The sequence below is a fragment of the Marmota marmota genome, unplaced genomic scaffold, assembly GCF_001458135.2.
Source record: "Marmota marmota marmota unplaced genomic scaffold, marMar, whole genome shotgun sequence".
Lineage (NCBI taxonomy): Eukaryota > Metazoa > Chordata > Mammalia > Rodentia > Sciuridae > Marmota > Marmota marmota.
Genome location: NW_025999968.1, coordinates 61,284,841 through 61,302,299, shown reverse-complemented (window position 1 = coordinate 61,302,299; position 17,459 = coordinate 61,284,841). Strand labels below are relative to the sequence as shown.

The window sequence follows — 17,459 nt, the reverse complement described above, 5'->3', positions numbered from 1 at the left end:
CAGCGACTTTCGATCCTGGGAGTGGCCTCACACAGGTGGAACAGCTGGGACCCCAGGCCTGTGGCTATCTCTGGGGATGGTGCTGCTGCTCCCCTGCTGGGAGACAGCTGGGTGGCCATGGGGGGACGCACCTGGAGCCCACAGAGGCAGATCATGCTGTACATCATCTGGGTCACGCAGAAGCAGTGCCGGAAGTTATGGAACGGGTTGTTTCTGTAGTTGTCGTGCACACAGAGCTGCGGAGGCCAGAGAGTCAGAGCCGCCCTGTGCCTGGCCTGCCCACCCTGCCCACCCTGCCCCCAGAGGGCCCCAAGGAGGATCAGGGGTGCTCCACCTGAATCGAGGCCAGAGCGCTCCTGCATTTGCTGCTGTAGAAACCAGGGGCCCTTGGAGCCTGAGAACGTCCATGGGCCCTGCCCTGGCTCGCTGGGGCGTGGACTGAGGTATCCACGGGGGTGTGTGATAAGCCTTGCTGGGAAGCAAAGTTGGGTGCGGGCAGGGGACAGTACATGAGGGGCACTAGGTCCCCTCACCATCCCACAGGTCTTTAATGCTCAGTTTTGAGCAATTGTCTAACTTTTTACACACACACACACACACACACACACGCACACACACACGCTCTGCCGGAGCCCATCCCACCTCACTTGCCTCTCTGACTCTCTGATTTCAGCTATTTCTTTGCTCCTCCAAGCGGGAGCTTGGGGGGCCCAGGGCAGGTGGGAGGACAGAGATGGGCCCAATGCCCTAAAGTCCTTGCAGAACTTGCACAGAAATGACGCCTCCCTTGGTAGCAGTCCCCCGGGAGGTGTGCAGCCCCCCACTGCAGTGTGGCTGGAGGGTCTGCCTGAGGACAGAGTGGACGGGACACTTACCAGCCACCGCCTGAGCGTGATGGGGTTGATGCTGAAATCCCTCACCAGGCCGAGATCATGGTACATGTGCTCCAAGCAGCTCAGCATCTGTGGGCAAAGGGCCAGGCGGTCAGCACTGGGAGAAGGGAGGCCAGCTGTCCACTCCAGCTGCCTGCACTGTCCTGGGAAATGCCACCAGGGTGACCCAGTGGTGTGACCAGGCCTGTCCCAGGGAGAGTGAGCTCTTATCCTCAGAGTGGGTCCCAATCAGTGGGTGTGCCTCCAGGATCACCCAAGTGGGGTGTGGGGTCTGGGAGCACAGACAGGTCTCCTGGATTGGGAAAGCCAGTGCAGAAGCTATTGAGGTTCACACAAGAAGGAACAGCGGCTGGGTGGGGGTCCCCCACTCCCAACGACTACAGAAATCACTTTATTAACATCTACACTGGAAAGCACGCAGGTCAATAGCATAGTTTAGTGCAGTTCACCCAGCGCACACCTGGGGACGGGCACCTCCTGGAGCGGAAGCCCGTCACTTGACTGTGGCTGAGGGATCAAAGGAGTTTGATGGTTTACATATAAAAAGTGCTAAATTATGCTCCTTTGAGGAGCATAATGGGACCAGGGACGTCTTCTAATGTCCTAATCACAGAGTCTGCAGTGTGCGCCCCGCTGGGGCAAGGGCTCCTCCTAAAGGTGATTTCAGGGAACTCTGCTGTCTACAGACCCCTGTTCAAGGTGAAACGGTTTGTTTAGCCCTGTTGTCCCGGAGTCCATTAAGCCAGGGAGGAAGAGACAGGCGATTCTAAATCAGGGAGCTCGACAAGAGCCGGCTGTTTCCCGGGGAAAGCAGGTCTCGGAGCAGAGCCCAGGGAGATGGAGATCTGCAGAATGGGGATACCGAGGCAGCTCCCGAGGGCATGTGGCAGGACCCAGTGACGGCGCCTGCCTCTGTCTGTCCACCCACGGCTTGGTGCTTGCACGCGGCAGTGGCTGTCCCTGCTGGAGCCCAGCACGCTTCTCCCCTGGGTGCACCATGTGGGAAGGTCACATCCGGGGCTGAATTGTGTCCACCAGGCACGTCAAAGCCTGACAGCCGGCCTGACCACATGAGGAGACAGGGCCTTTACAGAGGTGGGAGGGCAACAGGTCACTGAGGTGGCCCTGATCCACCACGACCCGTCCTTGTGAAATCGGGATGCAGACACACACTGCGGACCGCCCTGCAGGAAGATGCCATCTATGAGCCACAGGAGGAAGCCGCCTGGAGGCACCTTGACCTTGGCCAACTTCAGCCTCCAGAATGTGAGACAGTAAGTTCCCATAGTGTAGGCTGTCCAGTGTGTGCACTTGGCCTTGGCCACCTGAGCGAAGGACGGCAGGCGTGCCCCTGACACGCACTCTCGCGTGGTAAGCAGTGCAGGAGAGGCGGGCGCGGCAGGGAAGACAGATTCGCGTGACGCTGATCTCTTAGTGCCTTCAGGATAGGGAACAAATTCTGTGCATCACGGAGAGTCGGTCCATTTGGAAGGCTGGACACTACCGCACACACGGGCCACATATGGCAGCTTGAGATGTCACACCTGGGACGTCCTTGAAGCGTGCTATCCGCAGGCTCATCTTCCCTGATAGGACTGTACAGGTGTGGTTAATGTGAAGGGCCCAGGTTTGGGAGATGGTGGCCCCTAAGGAGCCCCTTACAGAGGGCTGGCTCCAGGTTGCTGCACAGCAACTACCCAGGTCACCCAGCCGGGGGGCCTCGCTGTCCAGAGCTGCCGGTGTTCCCACTGTCCTGGATGTCAGCCTCAGGACCACGGGGCCTGCAGACCCCTTGCTCCCGCCCCACTAGCCCAGACTCTGCTCAAATCAGCCCTGAAGAACTGAAGTGTTTGCTGTGAAATCAGAGTCTGGAGACAAAGGCAGCTGGCAGACAAACCATCTGGTGCCAACATGGTGCAGGGACGGCCCATCTGCTCCCTGCTTGCAGGCCTGAACCCTGTCCCCGAGCGAGCGCAGCTCCCAGACACTGTGGTGGTGCTGGGCTGAGTGGGCTGCGTGACTGCGAGGGGCAGAATCATAAGGGGCCCAGCAGCAGGACAGAGCCACCATGCCTGCTGTCCCAGCCCAGGAGGAAGCCCTGACAGATCTGAGGCACCAGGGCAGCCTGAGGTCCGTTCTGTCTGGTTTGGGATGGGTGGGACACTGTGCCCAGCTGCGGGGTGGCAGGACTGCCCCACTGGAAGGGAGTGAGGCTTATTGATGGTCAGAGGCAGTTTCACGGGCTCTCGGTCTGTCCCGCCGGTTGTCATTCTTGCTATTCACAAATTCCCGGCATCGCCCGATTCACCAGAGGCCAAGCCCCCAGGCTTTGGGAACCCCTGGTTTGTCACAGCACGCAGCTGGATACTTCTGGAAGTTCCTTGCCAGTTTCCCTGGCCAAAGCCATGGGCAGTGGAGACACCACACAGCGGCTGGTCAAGGTGCAGGAACTGGCCCCTGGCAGCCCTGAGGACGGCTGTAAACACTCTGCAAATCGGAGGACAAAGACGGTGGGCTTTCTCATGGGCGCATGAGCCCTTCAACTCATGGGGCGAAGCTTACACCACTCCAGCCACGGGCAGCTCTATGCTCAGAGGCTCCATGAGGAGGAAGGTGGCCGAAGGGACGGTGAGGCTGTCCATCCCTCGCCCTGGCTCTGTGGCACTGCAGTGGGCTGAACTCACATGACTGTGGCTTTCCTAGAGGAAGGGCCAGAACCATGCTGGCCCCTGTTGGAGCAGGAGTCCTGGCGCTCTAGGCGCTCTGTTGTGGGGTGACTTGCCTGGGACTTGCTGTGCCCAGCCTCAGGGGAGCTGTGTGCCACCTCTGCTCAGGCTCTGCCTCCGCTCCCTGGGCCTCCACGCTCAGGGCTAGGAGGGCTGCGCACTTGCAACCCATCCTGCTCCTGTGATTTCTGCCCCAGTCCTGCAGCCCGAGTGCTGGGTGAAGACTGTGGGCTGCTGACGCTCTGCAGCATCTGTGGGCTGCTCTCCTGGGTGAACTGGCGTGGGGAGCCTGGTACTGGTAACCTTGAGTCACGAATCCTAACGGTGCCAAGTCTCACTGCGGGAGCCTCTGTGGCTGCAGGTGAGCACACTCGGGCTGGGTCCCCATGCTTCTGTGTTGCTGACAAGCCACAGAGTCCTCAGATTTTGGTGGGTTGAAAATTGCTGGGTCTGATGTCCATCCAAGATGAGGGGACTTTCTTTTCTTGGGGTGTGGACAGAGAAGGGCATATCTGATATAATTAGAGAAATAGACTCAAATGAAAAAAAAAAAAAAGTCTCCTTTTTTGTGTTCCTCAGGCAATGGGAAGTTTTGAAGAAACACCTGGCTCCAGAAGTGACTCCTCTTTCCCCGAATCCCACGAGTCCATGTGTCTGTGGCCGTGCAGCCGCCTGGGTCAGGACTGCAGGTGTGGAAGCTCCCCCCCACAGCCGTCCCATCTCCTGCCCTCCTGAGCCTATGAAGTACTAGTTTGAACTAAAACCTGGAGACCCAGGGTTTTCTTCTATAGCGAAGAGCAGACAAGAGAAAGCACAGAGGCGGACAAGCAGTTGTGACATCCCTGGTGAGGGTCCACGGTCCTGAGCAGCCTCCCCCAGTGACCCTGGCACCCATGGTGCCCTCACCTACCTCATTGGGCTCCCACAGCCAGACGTCAAAGGTGGGCTTCCGCAGGGCTTCGATGGTCTCTGGAGAGAGCAGGTACTAGGAGGACAGGAGTTCCAAGTTAACCGGGCCCTGAGGCGTGTGCAGACAGAGGCCAGTGGCCTCTGATGCAGAGGGTGGCATGTGCTCCTTGATCCCCTTCACAGATACTGAGCACAGACCCACGGTGCCTTCCTCTGGAGAGGGCAGACAACTGAATGGACTTGTATCATGGTGGCCAGAGGAGGGCAAAGGCCTGGGACCCTGGGCAATGGAAGTGTTCCCTATCTTGACCATGGCAGAGGTCTGGTGTGTGTAGACGTCTGTCAACACTCACAGCACTCTGCATCTAGGGAAGATGAGCTGTACCCATCGTCAATCAGGTGTCACACGCCGACAATAAAAACACAGGAAAGAGAAGCCCAGGGGAACGGGCCCTCAGCACACGGGCAAAAGCGACTCAGATGCTGGGATCCACCCGGGTTCAGCTGTGGGCTAAGCCACACACTTGCTGATGGGGCTGAGCCTCAGGCCGGCTCCCCGGCACAGCCCATGTTCAGGGTGAATTGTCTTTTACACATAGGAAGGTACGGCCTGTGGCATCTGCTGTGGCCTTCTCCCAGGTCTTTTGTTGGTTTTCTTAAGAAGGGACTGGCCTGGAGGACTGGCCTGGGCCGTGCGTGGTGAGTCCTGGGACAGGGTTACTAGGGATGTGGGTCCTGTTTTCCTGCAGAGAGACACTGGTCTCCAAAGGAAAGTCTCCAATCACATTCAGCGCATGGCTCAAACCTCGCCAGAAAACCACTCACCGCCCCCACCCCGGCCCACGCGGAGGCTCCTGGAGGCCTTGGCCGCCACTCGGACTGTGGGCAGTGGGAGGACCTGTCTGAGGGGCCCAGTGCCTCAGTCTCAGCTAAGAGTAGGAGCCAGGAGTTTGCTGGCCCACCACCCAAGGCCACAGCTGCGAAGGCGACCTTCCTTAACAGCCCACTTCCTTAACAGCTCAGTCCCAGCGCCGGGCGACTGAACCAAGGGCCTGGCTGCTTTTATAACCTGAGGAGACTCTCCATTAAAACTGTGGATTGTTCAGGGACAGGAGATCCAACCAAGAGCATTTTAGAAAATTCAAATATTCAAGGTCAACCTACTTTTTAAAAAAAAAATTTAGTTGTCAATGGACCTTTAACTTTACTGATTGAGATGCAGTGCTGAGAATCGAACCCAGGGCCTTATACATGCCAGACAAGTGGTCTACCACCGAGCCACAGCCCAGCCCTCAAGCTCAACCTCTCTTGAGTGCAAACACCTCTTACAGAGTCAGCCCAGTGTGCTGAGAGACTCGGCCAGCGGTCAGGAGGTCTGCCTTCACTTCTGCCAAACAGACATCAAAGAGAAAAACCTTCTGCCAGAGAGTGACCCACCCTTGAGCAGCCAGGGACCTGTTTTTATCAATGTCCGTGAGGCTCCTGGGCCGGGGGGGGGGGTTTGCACACAGAGCTGCCGCCTTCCCCAGGCTGGACTTCCAGCTCACCTTGGGATAGGTGGGGACATCTCTTCGAGGAGCCAACTTCTTGTTGTTATCCAAAAAGCTATACTTACAGGGACAGCTTGTCCTGAGGAGAAAAGGTGGACGTCAGTGGCAGCACTGCCTCAGGCCTGGGGCTCACCTGTGCAGGGCAGTGGCACCCCATCAGAGCAAGAGCAAACGGAACCCCAAAGCCAGCCCCCAGGCCCCAGACACTTGGTCTCACTGCAGTGGAGTCCTGAAGGCAGGGGCACGGGGCTGGTGGACCCTGGCTGGACCTGGGCTGTCATACCGGCTCTTGGAAAACACCAGAGTCAGGTGAGGAGTCTCTTTCCAGCTTTAGACAAGCTTCTAAATCTCCTCCTCCACCCACCCCCTTGTAAGGATGGCCTGAGGCCTGAGCCTAAGCAACTCCATCTTAAAACTCCAGTTTGAAACCTGCAGTCTCACCAGGCACACCCACAGAGCCCTCCAGTGTGGCCCTCAGGCACCAATAGGTCACTTCCCCCACCCTGACAAGCTCAGAGTGAAGTCTCTGTTACGTTTTCCTCACCTCGATAAGGGGGAGAGGCAAGAAAATCAGGGTGGGAACCACCAGACCAGATGCTTTAACCCAGGGCAAATGACGTCACTGACAAACCCGGTGGCAGCTGACAGGGGTTGAAAGGGGGTCAGTAGCCCCAAAATTTAGTATAAATATTGGAGCAAATGAGCAGACATTCAGCCAGCCGACACCCACGTACACAAGACTGACAGCCCAACTCTTCCCATGTGCCTGATCCTCGGCATTATTCTCACCACCCTCAAACTCTACAGCAGCCTCTGGACTCTGGTGAGAAAGGAACTTCTCCCTGTGACCACCTCCTCAGCCAGCCGTGAGCTCTATCCCAGGAGAAGCCTGCCTTGGTTCCTGACCTGATCACCGTGGTCTGAGTGAGTGTGCATCTGCTGGACTTGAAGCCTAAGACTTGAGACTTCTGATCTGACACTTGAGCTTTGCATGCAGAGGGAATGCCTGTCACAAGCCTGTCATGATGAAGTGTGTTTGCAGTGCTTGGAATTAATCCAGAATTGTTTGCTGTGAATTGTTTATGTCTATTGCCATGCCCAGAGTTAAGGATTGTCATTCCATAAGAACCTATAGAGTGAAATTGTATTAAGTGATTTAAGTGAATAGAGCATTGACAAGGGCAGAAGTGCATGGACATTCTTCATCTCTCCCCTCGACTGCAGAAGTCACACCTTCTGTCCATGGTGACACTCCTCTGCCCCCAGTGCTGGGCATCAAACCCAGGGCCTCACATGCGAGGCAGCTCCCCTACCACTGCGCTCCCTCCCCAGCCCTAAAAGTTCCTCTTCGTTTTAATGATATAGGTAGAACTTCCTTATTTTAACAAGTCCAGACAACACAGGAGTGCAGAGGAAACACCCCCACGTCCTCAATGACTCTCTCCTTCCCCTGCGCCCACTCCCGGGGGGTCCCGTCTGTGAGCAGTTTGGTGTGTCCTTGCAGAGCACACCTGGGCATGGACCCCATGGAGAGCCACTTGTACCTCTGAACAAAGAGGGAACTGGACCAAATTCACTGTGCGGCCACTTGCTACTTCCACCTGACGTCAGGGGCTTAGTCCCTGTGGCTTCACAAGCTGGACTCATTTTCCAGTGGACGAGAAGCACTTGTGCGGTCCTCCGAGTGTGTCTGCAGCAACTGCTGCCAGTCCAGGCCCCAGAGCAGTTTCCCCTGCATACAGTGTTGAAGGCTGAAATTTCTTAGTTTTTCTTCCCCACTCAACATGAGAAGGAAATGAGCTAGGTATGTTTTGGAGTGTGCTGGCCTGCAGGGCTGTCCCGGGGGCTCCTGTAGAGGTGGCCCCAGGAGCTCTGGCGGCCCTGGCCAGGGGGCTGGGCAGACCAGGAATCAGGGTTGGAACTCAACCACCTTAGAAGTGAGCATGCTCCCCACTCGTCCAGAGGAGGGCTGCAGAGGTGGGACCCCTGGGCAGCCTGGAGTCACCCTGCGGTGTGCAGGGGCCAGTACATCAGTGAACAAAGCTCTGTCTTCTGGAAAAGCCATTTATCCTGTGCAGTAAGAGCTACAGAGGAATGCACAGCCTGTAAGTCTGTACTTCTGCTTAGGGAGATTGATCTTGAGAAGAAAGAATTGGACACAAGTAAATAGCTCCGTGCACAAAGAGATTCGTGCAGTGTTGTCTGCTGTTACAACGCAGAACACCCCAGGGGCCACCTCAAGGCCTCCAGTGGGAAATGATTCAAGCCACTCTGGCTCATCCGATTGGAGGACGGCTACGTCATTATCAAGGTGATTGTGGCTATGGTATGAAGCAAGGGGAGGCCAGGGCAGGGCACGTTTGGTGGTTAACAAAGTGCTGGGTCATGGCCTTCTAGAAACATCCATGAGCTGCATGTTGGATAAAATTGATCCATTAATTGTTCATAATGAGTGAAAAAAATATCATGAAACAGTACATTTTAGTTGTTTTTTCAAAACTGGATAAATATACATGGAAACTCCTGGGAAGCTTCACATCCAGATTTAAGCTGGGGGCATTTGCTGGCTGCTGTGGCTACTGGTGACCACCGCAGTCCCCGTCTGGGTAGTCTGGGGCTTGGCCAAGAGCCTAAGCTATTTTCAAGCTCAGAATAACAAACCTCTTCATTTGTGAAACAGAGCTGTCTATGTTATTGTCTTGGCCAGCTGCTGGGCCTCGCTCAGAGTCCACACTTGACAAATCATCAGAGCTGCTACAGCACGCTGAGGGACAGAGCGGATTCTAATCTGGACCTAGCAAAACAATAACAAAAGGACCAAACGTGCCAATCAGAGCGTTTCCACGCTGCCCTGTACACAGGAAACGTATTCATTCGTTCTGAGCAGGGGAGACTGACCTGTGCAGTGGGAAAACTGGGGTGCACTGCTGCCCCCTTTTGCCTTTCCAACCCATGCTTCCTCAAGATCTTACGTCCCCAGGAGGGTCCTGCAGGCCCCCAGCAGGCAGGATGGCTTGACTGCCAGAACCTGGCTCCCTCCTGGCAACGGCAGCCGTGGGAGCAGAGAGACTGCTGGGTGCCAGAAGCCCTCTTTGAGCCCCGTTGCCACGGGAACACGTGGGGCAGCGGGCAGGGTGCCTTTCCATTTCATTCCACTTGGAGCTTATCTGCTTTCATTTCCCGGCCGTCCCATCCTCCCCTCCCCTGGGGCTCAGTCCAGTGGTCAAGGCCTTTGTTTTGGGGTGAAAGCAGGGATCCCAGGTCTCCAGCCCTCTCCCGCCGGCTCTCTGCCTGAGCGGTGTTGGAGCCAGGGCAGCTGCGGCCAGAGAACCCTCTGAACCTCTGTCCTCTTGAAACAACCTCGAGAAACCCAGGGAGCTCAGAGTGGGCAGCCTGCTCAGGGGTGCCAGGGGACCATGCAGAGCCCCACTGTCCCCGGGCGGGCTCTGCTCTGGCTGCAGGCTCCAGGCTTGGAGCCCTGTGGGATGTGCTTGTGTGTGGGTGAACGTAGGTCAGCCTGTCAGGCGCATCTGCCACCCTGTGGGCTCTGCCCCTCCTGGTGCCCTTGTTCTCCCCTCTGTGTCCCCATAAAGCAAAACCTTGGCCCCGGGCTGGGCCGACATCCACTGAAGGGGTCCCTCAGTGGATCAGCCCAGAGCTTAGTGCTGTGTGGGCTCACGAGGAAGGGCTGCTCAGCAAGGACACAGCCTCTCCCTGCAGACCAGGAAGGTGAAGCCGCGCTCCAAGGGCCCAGCACCCAGGGCCGGAGCTGCTACAAGACTCACTCATGATTACATGGACCCTTCCCTCCACGGCTCATGGCTCCTGCTCTGAGCCCGCTATTCTAGAGAGCAGGGAGGGGCTGCTTTGGGGGGTACCCCAGGGGCTGTGGGCTCCAGCACCCGGTGGACTTGGCCCTGGGTTTGTTTTCCTAATGGGTTTGACCCCCTCTGGTTCCGGATTGGAGTCCCCGTATCTGCCTCACCTACTTGGGACGTGCTGGAAAGGAGAGTTGAGGACTCTGTGCCTAGAAGGCTCACAGGCCCTGGGAAGGCGCCCCCTCAGGCTGTGGCACTGGGAGCTCTAGGAATGCACTTCCTGCAGAGTGCGGAGGAGCTCGAAGGAGCCAGGCACCTGCTGCAGCCCGACTGCCCTGAGGCTGTTGGCTGGGCTGTCGAGGAGACCTGCCAACCCATGATCCCTGCCCAAGGCCACCTGCCCTCACCTGGGCCAGGGGAAATGGGTGATGCCACGGCTGGGTTGTGCCTTGGGCCTCAGACTGCCCAGCCGGGTCCTAGCCTCGCCGGCCCAGCTGTGCGCTGAGCAACTCCAGTCTCTTCCCAAGGCCACCCAGGAGGGACTCCCATCCCTGAGGAGCCTCTAGCATGGGGACAACAGAGACAAACCGCTAACTCGTATTTCCTGTGGTCACAAACTCCTTTACCTTGACATTCTCCAAATCAAACGGCACGAGACATTCCCAAGGCCAATCAGTCACCAGGTCAGTATGATGACCGTGGTGGGTGTGATTCAGGAGGTGAGCTGCTTGGCGTCCTCCCCAAGAGGCCAGGTGCTGGCCGTGACAGGTCTCCTGCACCTGTTGCAGGTCTGCCCTCCTCACTGAGTGGGTGGCCCTCGGCCCCCTATGCTCGGGCATGGTTCTCAACACGTCAGGAGGCCCTGAGAAAAAGTGTGCCTTTGCCCAGGGCTGCTCCCCCTCTCACTGGTCCCTGTGAGGCCCCACAGCAGTTACTCAGAAGTCCATCTGAAGGACCCTCTGCCAAAGCCGTGGTCATAGTCAGTGTGGCCTTCGGCTATTCCTCAGTGGCTCAGCCTCCTGGGTGGAGACCACGTGGGAGGTGAAGGGGTCCCTCAGTGGATCAGCCAGAGCCTTAGTGCTGTGTGGGCTCGGGCACGTGCTTGCCCGTCATTGCCACATTGTTACCGTGTGGCTCTGTCCTCAGGCCGTGCGTGGCTGGCCCATGCTTACGGTGACCACAGCTTTGGAGGAGGGTCCTTCTGATAGACTTTTGAGGAGGCACTGATGAACCTCAGGCATGTTTTGTCTGAACTACGGTTCACTCGTCCCCCCGGTGTCCCTCTGTCCGTGATGGCTGGTGCTCTCCCCATATTGTTCCCTGATGCCTGTGTTGTGGGAATGTCCCCTGGCCTGGGGATGAGGATGGGGACACCTAGATGTTGTGCCTGGTAAGCCAAATATCTGTGCATTCTTATTGTTCTTTTTCTTTAAAAATCGGCGTCCACACCTTTCAAGCCAAGTGGACTCCTGTGCACACTGGGTCTGCAGGAGGGTCCTCTTACGCGAAGTCACCTTCCCGCCTCTATCAGCCATGAACACCCTTTATGGTAGGAAAGCCTCAGGCTCCAACAGTAGGTCCCAGGAGAGTGGGGCTCCCTCCAGCCCGTGTGGCCAAAGCCGGAGCTGGAGCGAGACACACGAGCCCTTCTTCTGGGGACACCAAGTCCACCGCCCCAGACAGGCTCTGCCCAGGCCCAGGCCGGCGGCCTGCAGCGCCCCCCAGCGTGGACCTTACCTGCTGTTTCTGGCCGCCAGTTCTTCCCTCATCTTTTTGATGTCACTCTTGCATTTCTCGATCTCCAACACTTTCAGTCCTTCCACTAGTGACAAAGAGACACAGCAGGGGGTTACCGCGAGGACCTGGTAACACAGGGGCCCCGGGGAGGACGGGCTTTTGGCAGAGGCTCCCGCTCTGGCCCACTCTGCTGACAGTAGCATGGCCCCACCTGCCCGGCTCGGCCACAGGGACTCTGTCACCCCAGGCATGTTCCCGGCAAGCTGGAGCCACGTCTGTCTGTGCTGTATCTACAGCGTGGCAGCCCCACCCCCGCCCCATGTCCCCACCCTTGCCCACGTCCGCTTCTCTTCACTGCCCAGTGCCGGCTGAGGATATGAGAGTCTTTTATCCCCCAAAGAAGGAACGGGGACAGTGGCCCTGGGCACTGAAATGCAGCGAGGCCACGCTTCCTCGGCAAGCACTGAGACCTCATTAAGATAAAAGCTTCTCTTTAAGCTCCCAGAGCAGTTAACCAGGAGAAAACCTTGACCTCACCCAGACGGCCATCAAGAGGCCCAGCTAAGGGTTAGCAGAGCTGGGTCTGGGCGCTCCCAGCCCACTGCCCCCATCCTCCCCGCAGGAGGAGGCCTGCAGGAGGCTTCCAGGGCAGAGTGGGCCTGGAGGAAGGAGAGGTCAGCTTTGTCACTTTGTAATCCCACCTCCGCCGTCAGGCTATCCTGCTCCCCATCAAGCTCGGCCCTGAATAACCGCTAAAGGTAAAACAGGAACAGTGTCTGAAGGAAGGGCAAAGGGAGGGGCTTCCTGGTGACCCTCCCACCGGGCCACCTGGGTCCAGAGGCAGCCTGGCCGCACTCAGGAACCCGATTCTTCTGCCCAAAGGGGCGAGCTCAGCTCTGGTCCTGGTGACGGGCTCCCGGGCCAGGGAAGCTTCTGTCCCCCTCTATACCACCACGGTGGGCAGACTGGGGACAGACACTCAGGTTGAGGCCATGCATGGAGCCAGGGCGGTGGCCACAGGGGCACTAGAGGCTGGACAGCCACACCACCCTTTGGAGGGATTCCTCCTGCTTTCTGCCTTGTGGGCCCCTTAAGAAGTTGCTGAATGTCACGGTCCTCTGCTGAGATGAGGTGGCCTCCCAGGGCCTTACAGAACTCAGTGTCCCCCCCTGCCCGCCTGTGGGCTCGCCATGAGGACACTGGCAGGACCAACAGTAGATCAGCATTGGCAGCAAGCAGCAGCTCCATCTTGCCAACACTTGAAAGGCAGAAAGTTCCGGAAAGTTAGTAGATCTAGGGGAGAGACAGGCCTGATGCAGCCAAACAGGGTAGCCCAGCGCACCACAGCCCGCGAGCGCTTGTTTATGAATTCATCACGTGTCTGGCACAGGAGGTCCAGGGTTGCTCAGATTAAATACCATCGTCTAAACACCAGGCTCCCTTCGGGAGAGTCCGCAGCTCCCCTCCATGGCTCATTTCAGCTCCAGGAGCAGGGCCGGGAAGGGGATGCACAGGCAGTGGCAGGAGGACACTGGAGTCGAGGCCAGACACAAATACTGTCCATCGGTTCCTCGTGCAGGTTTGCAGAGACCAAGCATCCCAAAAGTAGAAGCTCCCCTCCCAGCGCTCACAGGGCCCTGGAGTCCAGCCCAGAACTGGCCCATCATGTCCCCTGGCTGGCCTGGGCCCTCAGACAGGCTGACCAGCAGGCTTAGCAGGTCTGGAAACTTGGGCTGTCTTCTCAGACTTCAGAAGGGTTTCTGGGGCCTTCTGCAAGTCCCTGCCTCCCAAATTTTATTTTTAATCATTAGCACTGTTTTTTTTTTTTTTAAATTATCTGCTCTTTTTAGATATATCCTAAGAGAGATGCTGCCTCGGGGAAGGGCTTTGGTGCATACAAGGTCTGAGCAGGCAGTGAGGCTCTGCTGCTCTTCCTTCTCCCCCTGGCTGTTGGCGAGAGGCTGGTGGGGGCCTGGCGGACACAGAGCTAATGGGGCTGTTCGAGAAGGGGTTTGAGCAGAGCCCTTCAGCACTGTCCCCAGATCTGCCTGAAGTACTTCCCGCATGACAGAGAAAAGCAGGAGTCTTCTGGTGATCTGCATGGATTTTGCCCCAGGGGTCAGCTCGGACAGTGGCACAAGCTAGGTTTAGGTTTTGGTTCAAGCCCAGGCACCAGTAGGTAGGAGGGGCAGGGCGGGCCATGCTGAGCCCAGCGCACCACAGCCTGCGAGTGCTTGTGTATGAATTCATCATTGATCTCAGAGAAGCCCTGACTCCCTGAAGAAGCCTAGACATTCACACACAAAAGGAGAAAAGCTGTAAAGTCAATTAGGAGAAATTGTTATTTGATTCAGAAGATTATGTGTTCAAGAAGGTCGAAGAGTAAGCAGGAGATTCCACTAGAACAGGTCCTGGGCAGTGGACTCCAGCAGATGCCCCCTGACTGAGAAGCAGAGGGCCGCCCTGCAGGCTGACAGAGCCATGTGCATAGCACACTTGAGTGCAAGTGTGTGTGTGTGTGTGTGTGTGTGTGTGAGAGAGAGAGAGAGAGAGAGTCACATGAGAGGGTCTACATGGAGCAGCATGCCAGTGGCCTTCCTGGTCCAGCAGCTCAGGCCAGCTGGCTCCTAGCAGCTGTGCAGGGTCAGGACTGACTGGATGGAGCAGTTCCCTTGTGGCCAGCATGGGAGGTCAGCTGCAGGCCCCTTCTCCAAAGGACCTCCCTCTCCCTTCCTGACGTGGGCCTATGCTCATCTCTGGGTTCAGGCCTGTGTCTCTGGGCCTTCCCTCTGGGGCTCACACTCCCCAGGGCTCAGCACCAGTGGGCATCCCTGGCCACATCCACTGGAGGACAGGCCAGGAGACTGGGACTGGCCAGCCAGATGCACCAGGAGAAGGTGAGCCCAGAGCCAGGTGGGGTCCTCTGGGCGGAGAACCTGCGTGATCAGGGCTCTTCCGGGGTTCACCTGCATGGCGGAGGAGGGCGAGGAGCCAGGAGGATGGGGAGATGCCAGGAGGAGTGGGAGCAGGAGCTGGAGCTTCCACGTGGGGTGGGGGGAGAGAGGGGGCGGGGAAGGGGCGATGGTGATGAGGAGCAGAAGCAGGGCGCCCGCTGTGGGGCATGTACAGGCCGAGCCAAGACTGGCTCTGTGCACCTGCAGGTGTGGGTGGTGACTCGGTGGCAAACCTTCCCTGTGCTCTTGGCTGAAAGCCCTTCCTGAGAGTCCCTGCTCAATGGGGCTGGTGGGAGGATGAGCCGGCCTCGCGCTGTGAAGCTGGACATGCCCGAGGCTCACTGCGGAGGTTGCACCAGGCCCCTGGAACCTGCGAACATGACCTTGTTTGGGCAAAGGTCCTGGACAGAAGTAACCAGTTAGAGATACTGAGGTGAGACCATTGTGGATCCAGAGGTCCAGTGTCTGAGGGAGATTTGGGACACAGGGAGGATGTCAGGTGAAGACAGAGGCCAATGGCAGTGACGAGCATCCCAGCCAGGGAATGCCAGGGAGAGGCCGGGACACGGTCTCCCTCAGGGACCCTGAGGAGCCCACCCTGTTGACACCTTAACTTTGAACTTGGGGCCTGCAGCATCGTGAGAGAAGGCATTTCTGTTGTTCAGCCCCTACTTCGTGGAACTTTGTCAGGTGGCCCCAGGACGTGAACACAGTGGTTCTCTGGCTTCCCCTGCAGTTGAGGTGGGCACAGGGTCCAGCTCTGCAGGCTCTGAGTCTGTGCTTGGTGATGTGAAGAAGCAACCTGATGTCTGCAGGGGAGGCCGTCGGGACCCTGGAGACCCGGGGTCCAGGGCGAGGGTGTAGTGCCTGGGCTTGGGAATGGCAGCGCTGGCACCGAGAGCATCAGTGCTGTTCCGCAGCACAGCCTGCAGCCCTGTGCCCAGCCTCCAGGCCAGCAGGGGCTGCCTGGAGTTCTTCTGGAAGAGTCGTGCTCTCCTTGAAGCAGCCCGTCGTGTCTCTGCCCTGGGTATGGGAACCCTCCTGGGGCTGTTCCTCTTCAGCTAGTGCTCGCCCCATCAGGCAGGGGCAGGAGTTGAGAGCAGCCTGGCCCGGACTCCCTGCCCTGGTCCCAGTCCTGTTGATCCGCACCTAACCCTTGTGGCATCCTCATCCTCCACGGGTTAAAGAAAACCGAAGGTCCAATGAGCAGGTGAGTTTTAAAACGCCAACACATTTTCTTTGAAAAGTTTGCACATGTCCATGGAGCTCATGATTCAACTTGTTTAGATGAATCGGTCCTGGTGTAGTGCTGATTTTTTCATTTTTTTAAAATTGTAAGCAATTCAAACACGATAGGAAAAGTGACATTCTGTCAATCTTACAAGCACAGATCTGCCAGATGTTTTGGGGAGCAAGCCAGGCCCCTAATGGCCTCTTGTTTGGGTATTGTTTGCTTAATCCTGTTAATAAATAAGTTGCCCATTAACCATTAACCTCCTCCGGGACACTGACAAAGCACCTCCCGTGCTGGGCTGTGAGCCGGATGCGGAACATCAGGCGGGTGGAAGTCAAGCCCCGATCCTGCCATTATTGCCGAGGGTGCGAGACGTGGGCGACTCGAAGCTGTCTTCCTCCCAGAATGTGGAGTTCCGGTAACTGAATCAAGACTGGAATCAACTCTCCTTTGCTCACTTTGCTTTTCTGCTTTGCTTTTGTGATAATTGGAAACCAAGAGATAACAACTTTGTAGACCTATTCCAAAAAACCACAGCGTGCGGGTGGGTGTGCCGAGAATGTCCTGATTCTGCTGAAGCCACAGGCAAGGCCTGAAGCAGAGGCTCCGGGGCCGAGTGTGAGGTGTCTTCCCTCTGCTCTGTGCGCAGAAGGCCTGTGTCCTGTGCCGCGGTGCTTTAAAGCAGGACTGACATGCTCAGATGGCTTACCCTTCCAGCCCTGGTGAGGTCACAGGAGCCCCAAGCATTTCATAAGGAAAACAGCCTCGCTTACCAGTGGCACTAACTTCACCCTGTCCAAGTGGTTAGCTCTAAGGGTAGTTAGAAGGCAGAAGCAGAAGGGAAACAACCCCACTCACATTCCACGCGTTTCTCCAGTACCGCCAGGTGGTCTGCAACTTCAGCTTTCAGTTCATTGATCTTAAATGCTCTAGAAATAAAATGGAAAAAAATACAAAACGTAACTCATAAAATCCTCAAAGCTAAACGTGGCCCAGCAAACTCTATGATCCCTGTCAGGGGCGAGGCCTCCAGGTGGCTGGTGTGGGGTGGAGACCAAGACACTCAGAGATGCTTTTAAGGAACTCAATGTCCCCAGGTGGTGGACTGACTTCCTCTGACCTGGGCAGTGAACAGAAGTTTACAAGGTCCTCAGGTCACCAAGCACCCCACCCACTGGGAACAGTCACCTTCAGGGGACTGGTGTAACCTCGGGAGGCCCTGACCAGTCAGTTCAATAATTCATGGGCTTTAAAATACACCGCCCGTCTGTCCTTTCCCCCATTTTAATCACTCTGGGATAGTAAGACACTGCAGAGAAATCACTCTGAGAAACTAAACACCCACTTAGAATTAGTGGGCAGCTCAGGATGAAGATGAAGCCCCCTCTAGGAGGACCTCAGTGAGGAAGCTCATTTTTAAAAATGGTGCTTAAAAAAAAAAAGTACAGACTGTCTTCTAGTCCAGAAGAACCAGTCGAGAACATTCTCTGCAGTTGGAGCTCACATTCTAGAAGTGACCGTGGGACCTGGTCTTTGGGATAAGGTGAGCATTCCCGGGGTGTGCCAAGCTGCTTAGGGACAGAAGTCACAGAGGGAGTCCTGCTGGCCTAGGCCAGCCTCAGACAAGGGCCTCCTGTG

The 17,459-nt window shown here is 56.9% G+C and overlaps 1 protein-coding gene across 7 annotated transcripts in view; it reads right to left on the bottom strand.

Moving 5' to 3' along the window:
- Pde9a (phosphodiesterase 9A) overlaps nucleotides 1-17,459 on the bottom strand; it is a 56,551-nt gene that overhangs the window by 9,154 nt on the left and 29,938 nt on the right. For 6 of the 7 annotated variants that reach the window (XM_015478806.2, XM_015478807.2, XM_048803726.1 and 3 more), the window contains 6 exons: nucleotides 16,680-16,750; nucleotides 11,634-11,718; nucleotides 6,076-6,157; nucleotides 4,530-4,604; nucleotides 876-962; nucleotides 132-236 (listed from right to left, as the gene is read on the bottom strand). In XM_015478806.2, coding sequence (XP_015334292.1) covers nucleotides 132-236; nucleotides 876-962; nucleotides 4,530-4,604; nucleotides 6,076-6,157; nucleotides 11,634-11,718; nucleotides 16,680-16,750 — 505 coding nt within the window. Of the gene's footprint in view, nucleotides 1-131; nucleotides 237-875; nucleotides 963-4,529; nucleotides 4,605-6,075; nucleotides 6,158-11,633; nucleotides 11,719-16,679; nucleotides 16,751-17,325; nucleotides 17,440-17,459 lie in introns of those variants that run through there. The other variant, XM_048803728.1, reaches the window with a different exon arrangement.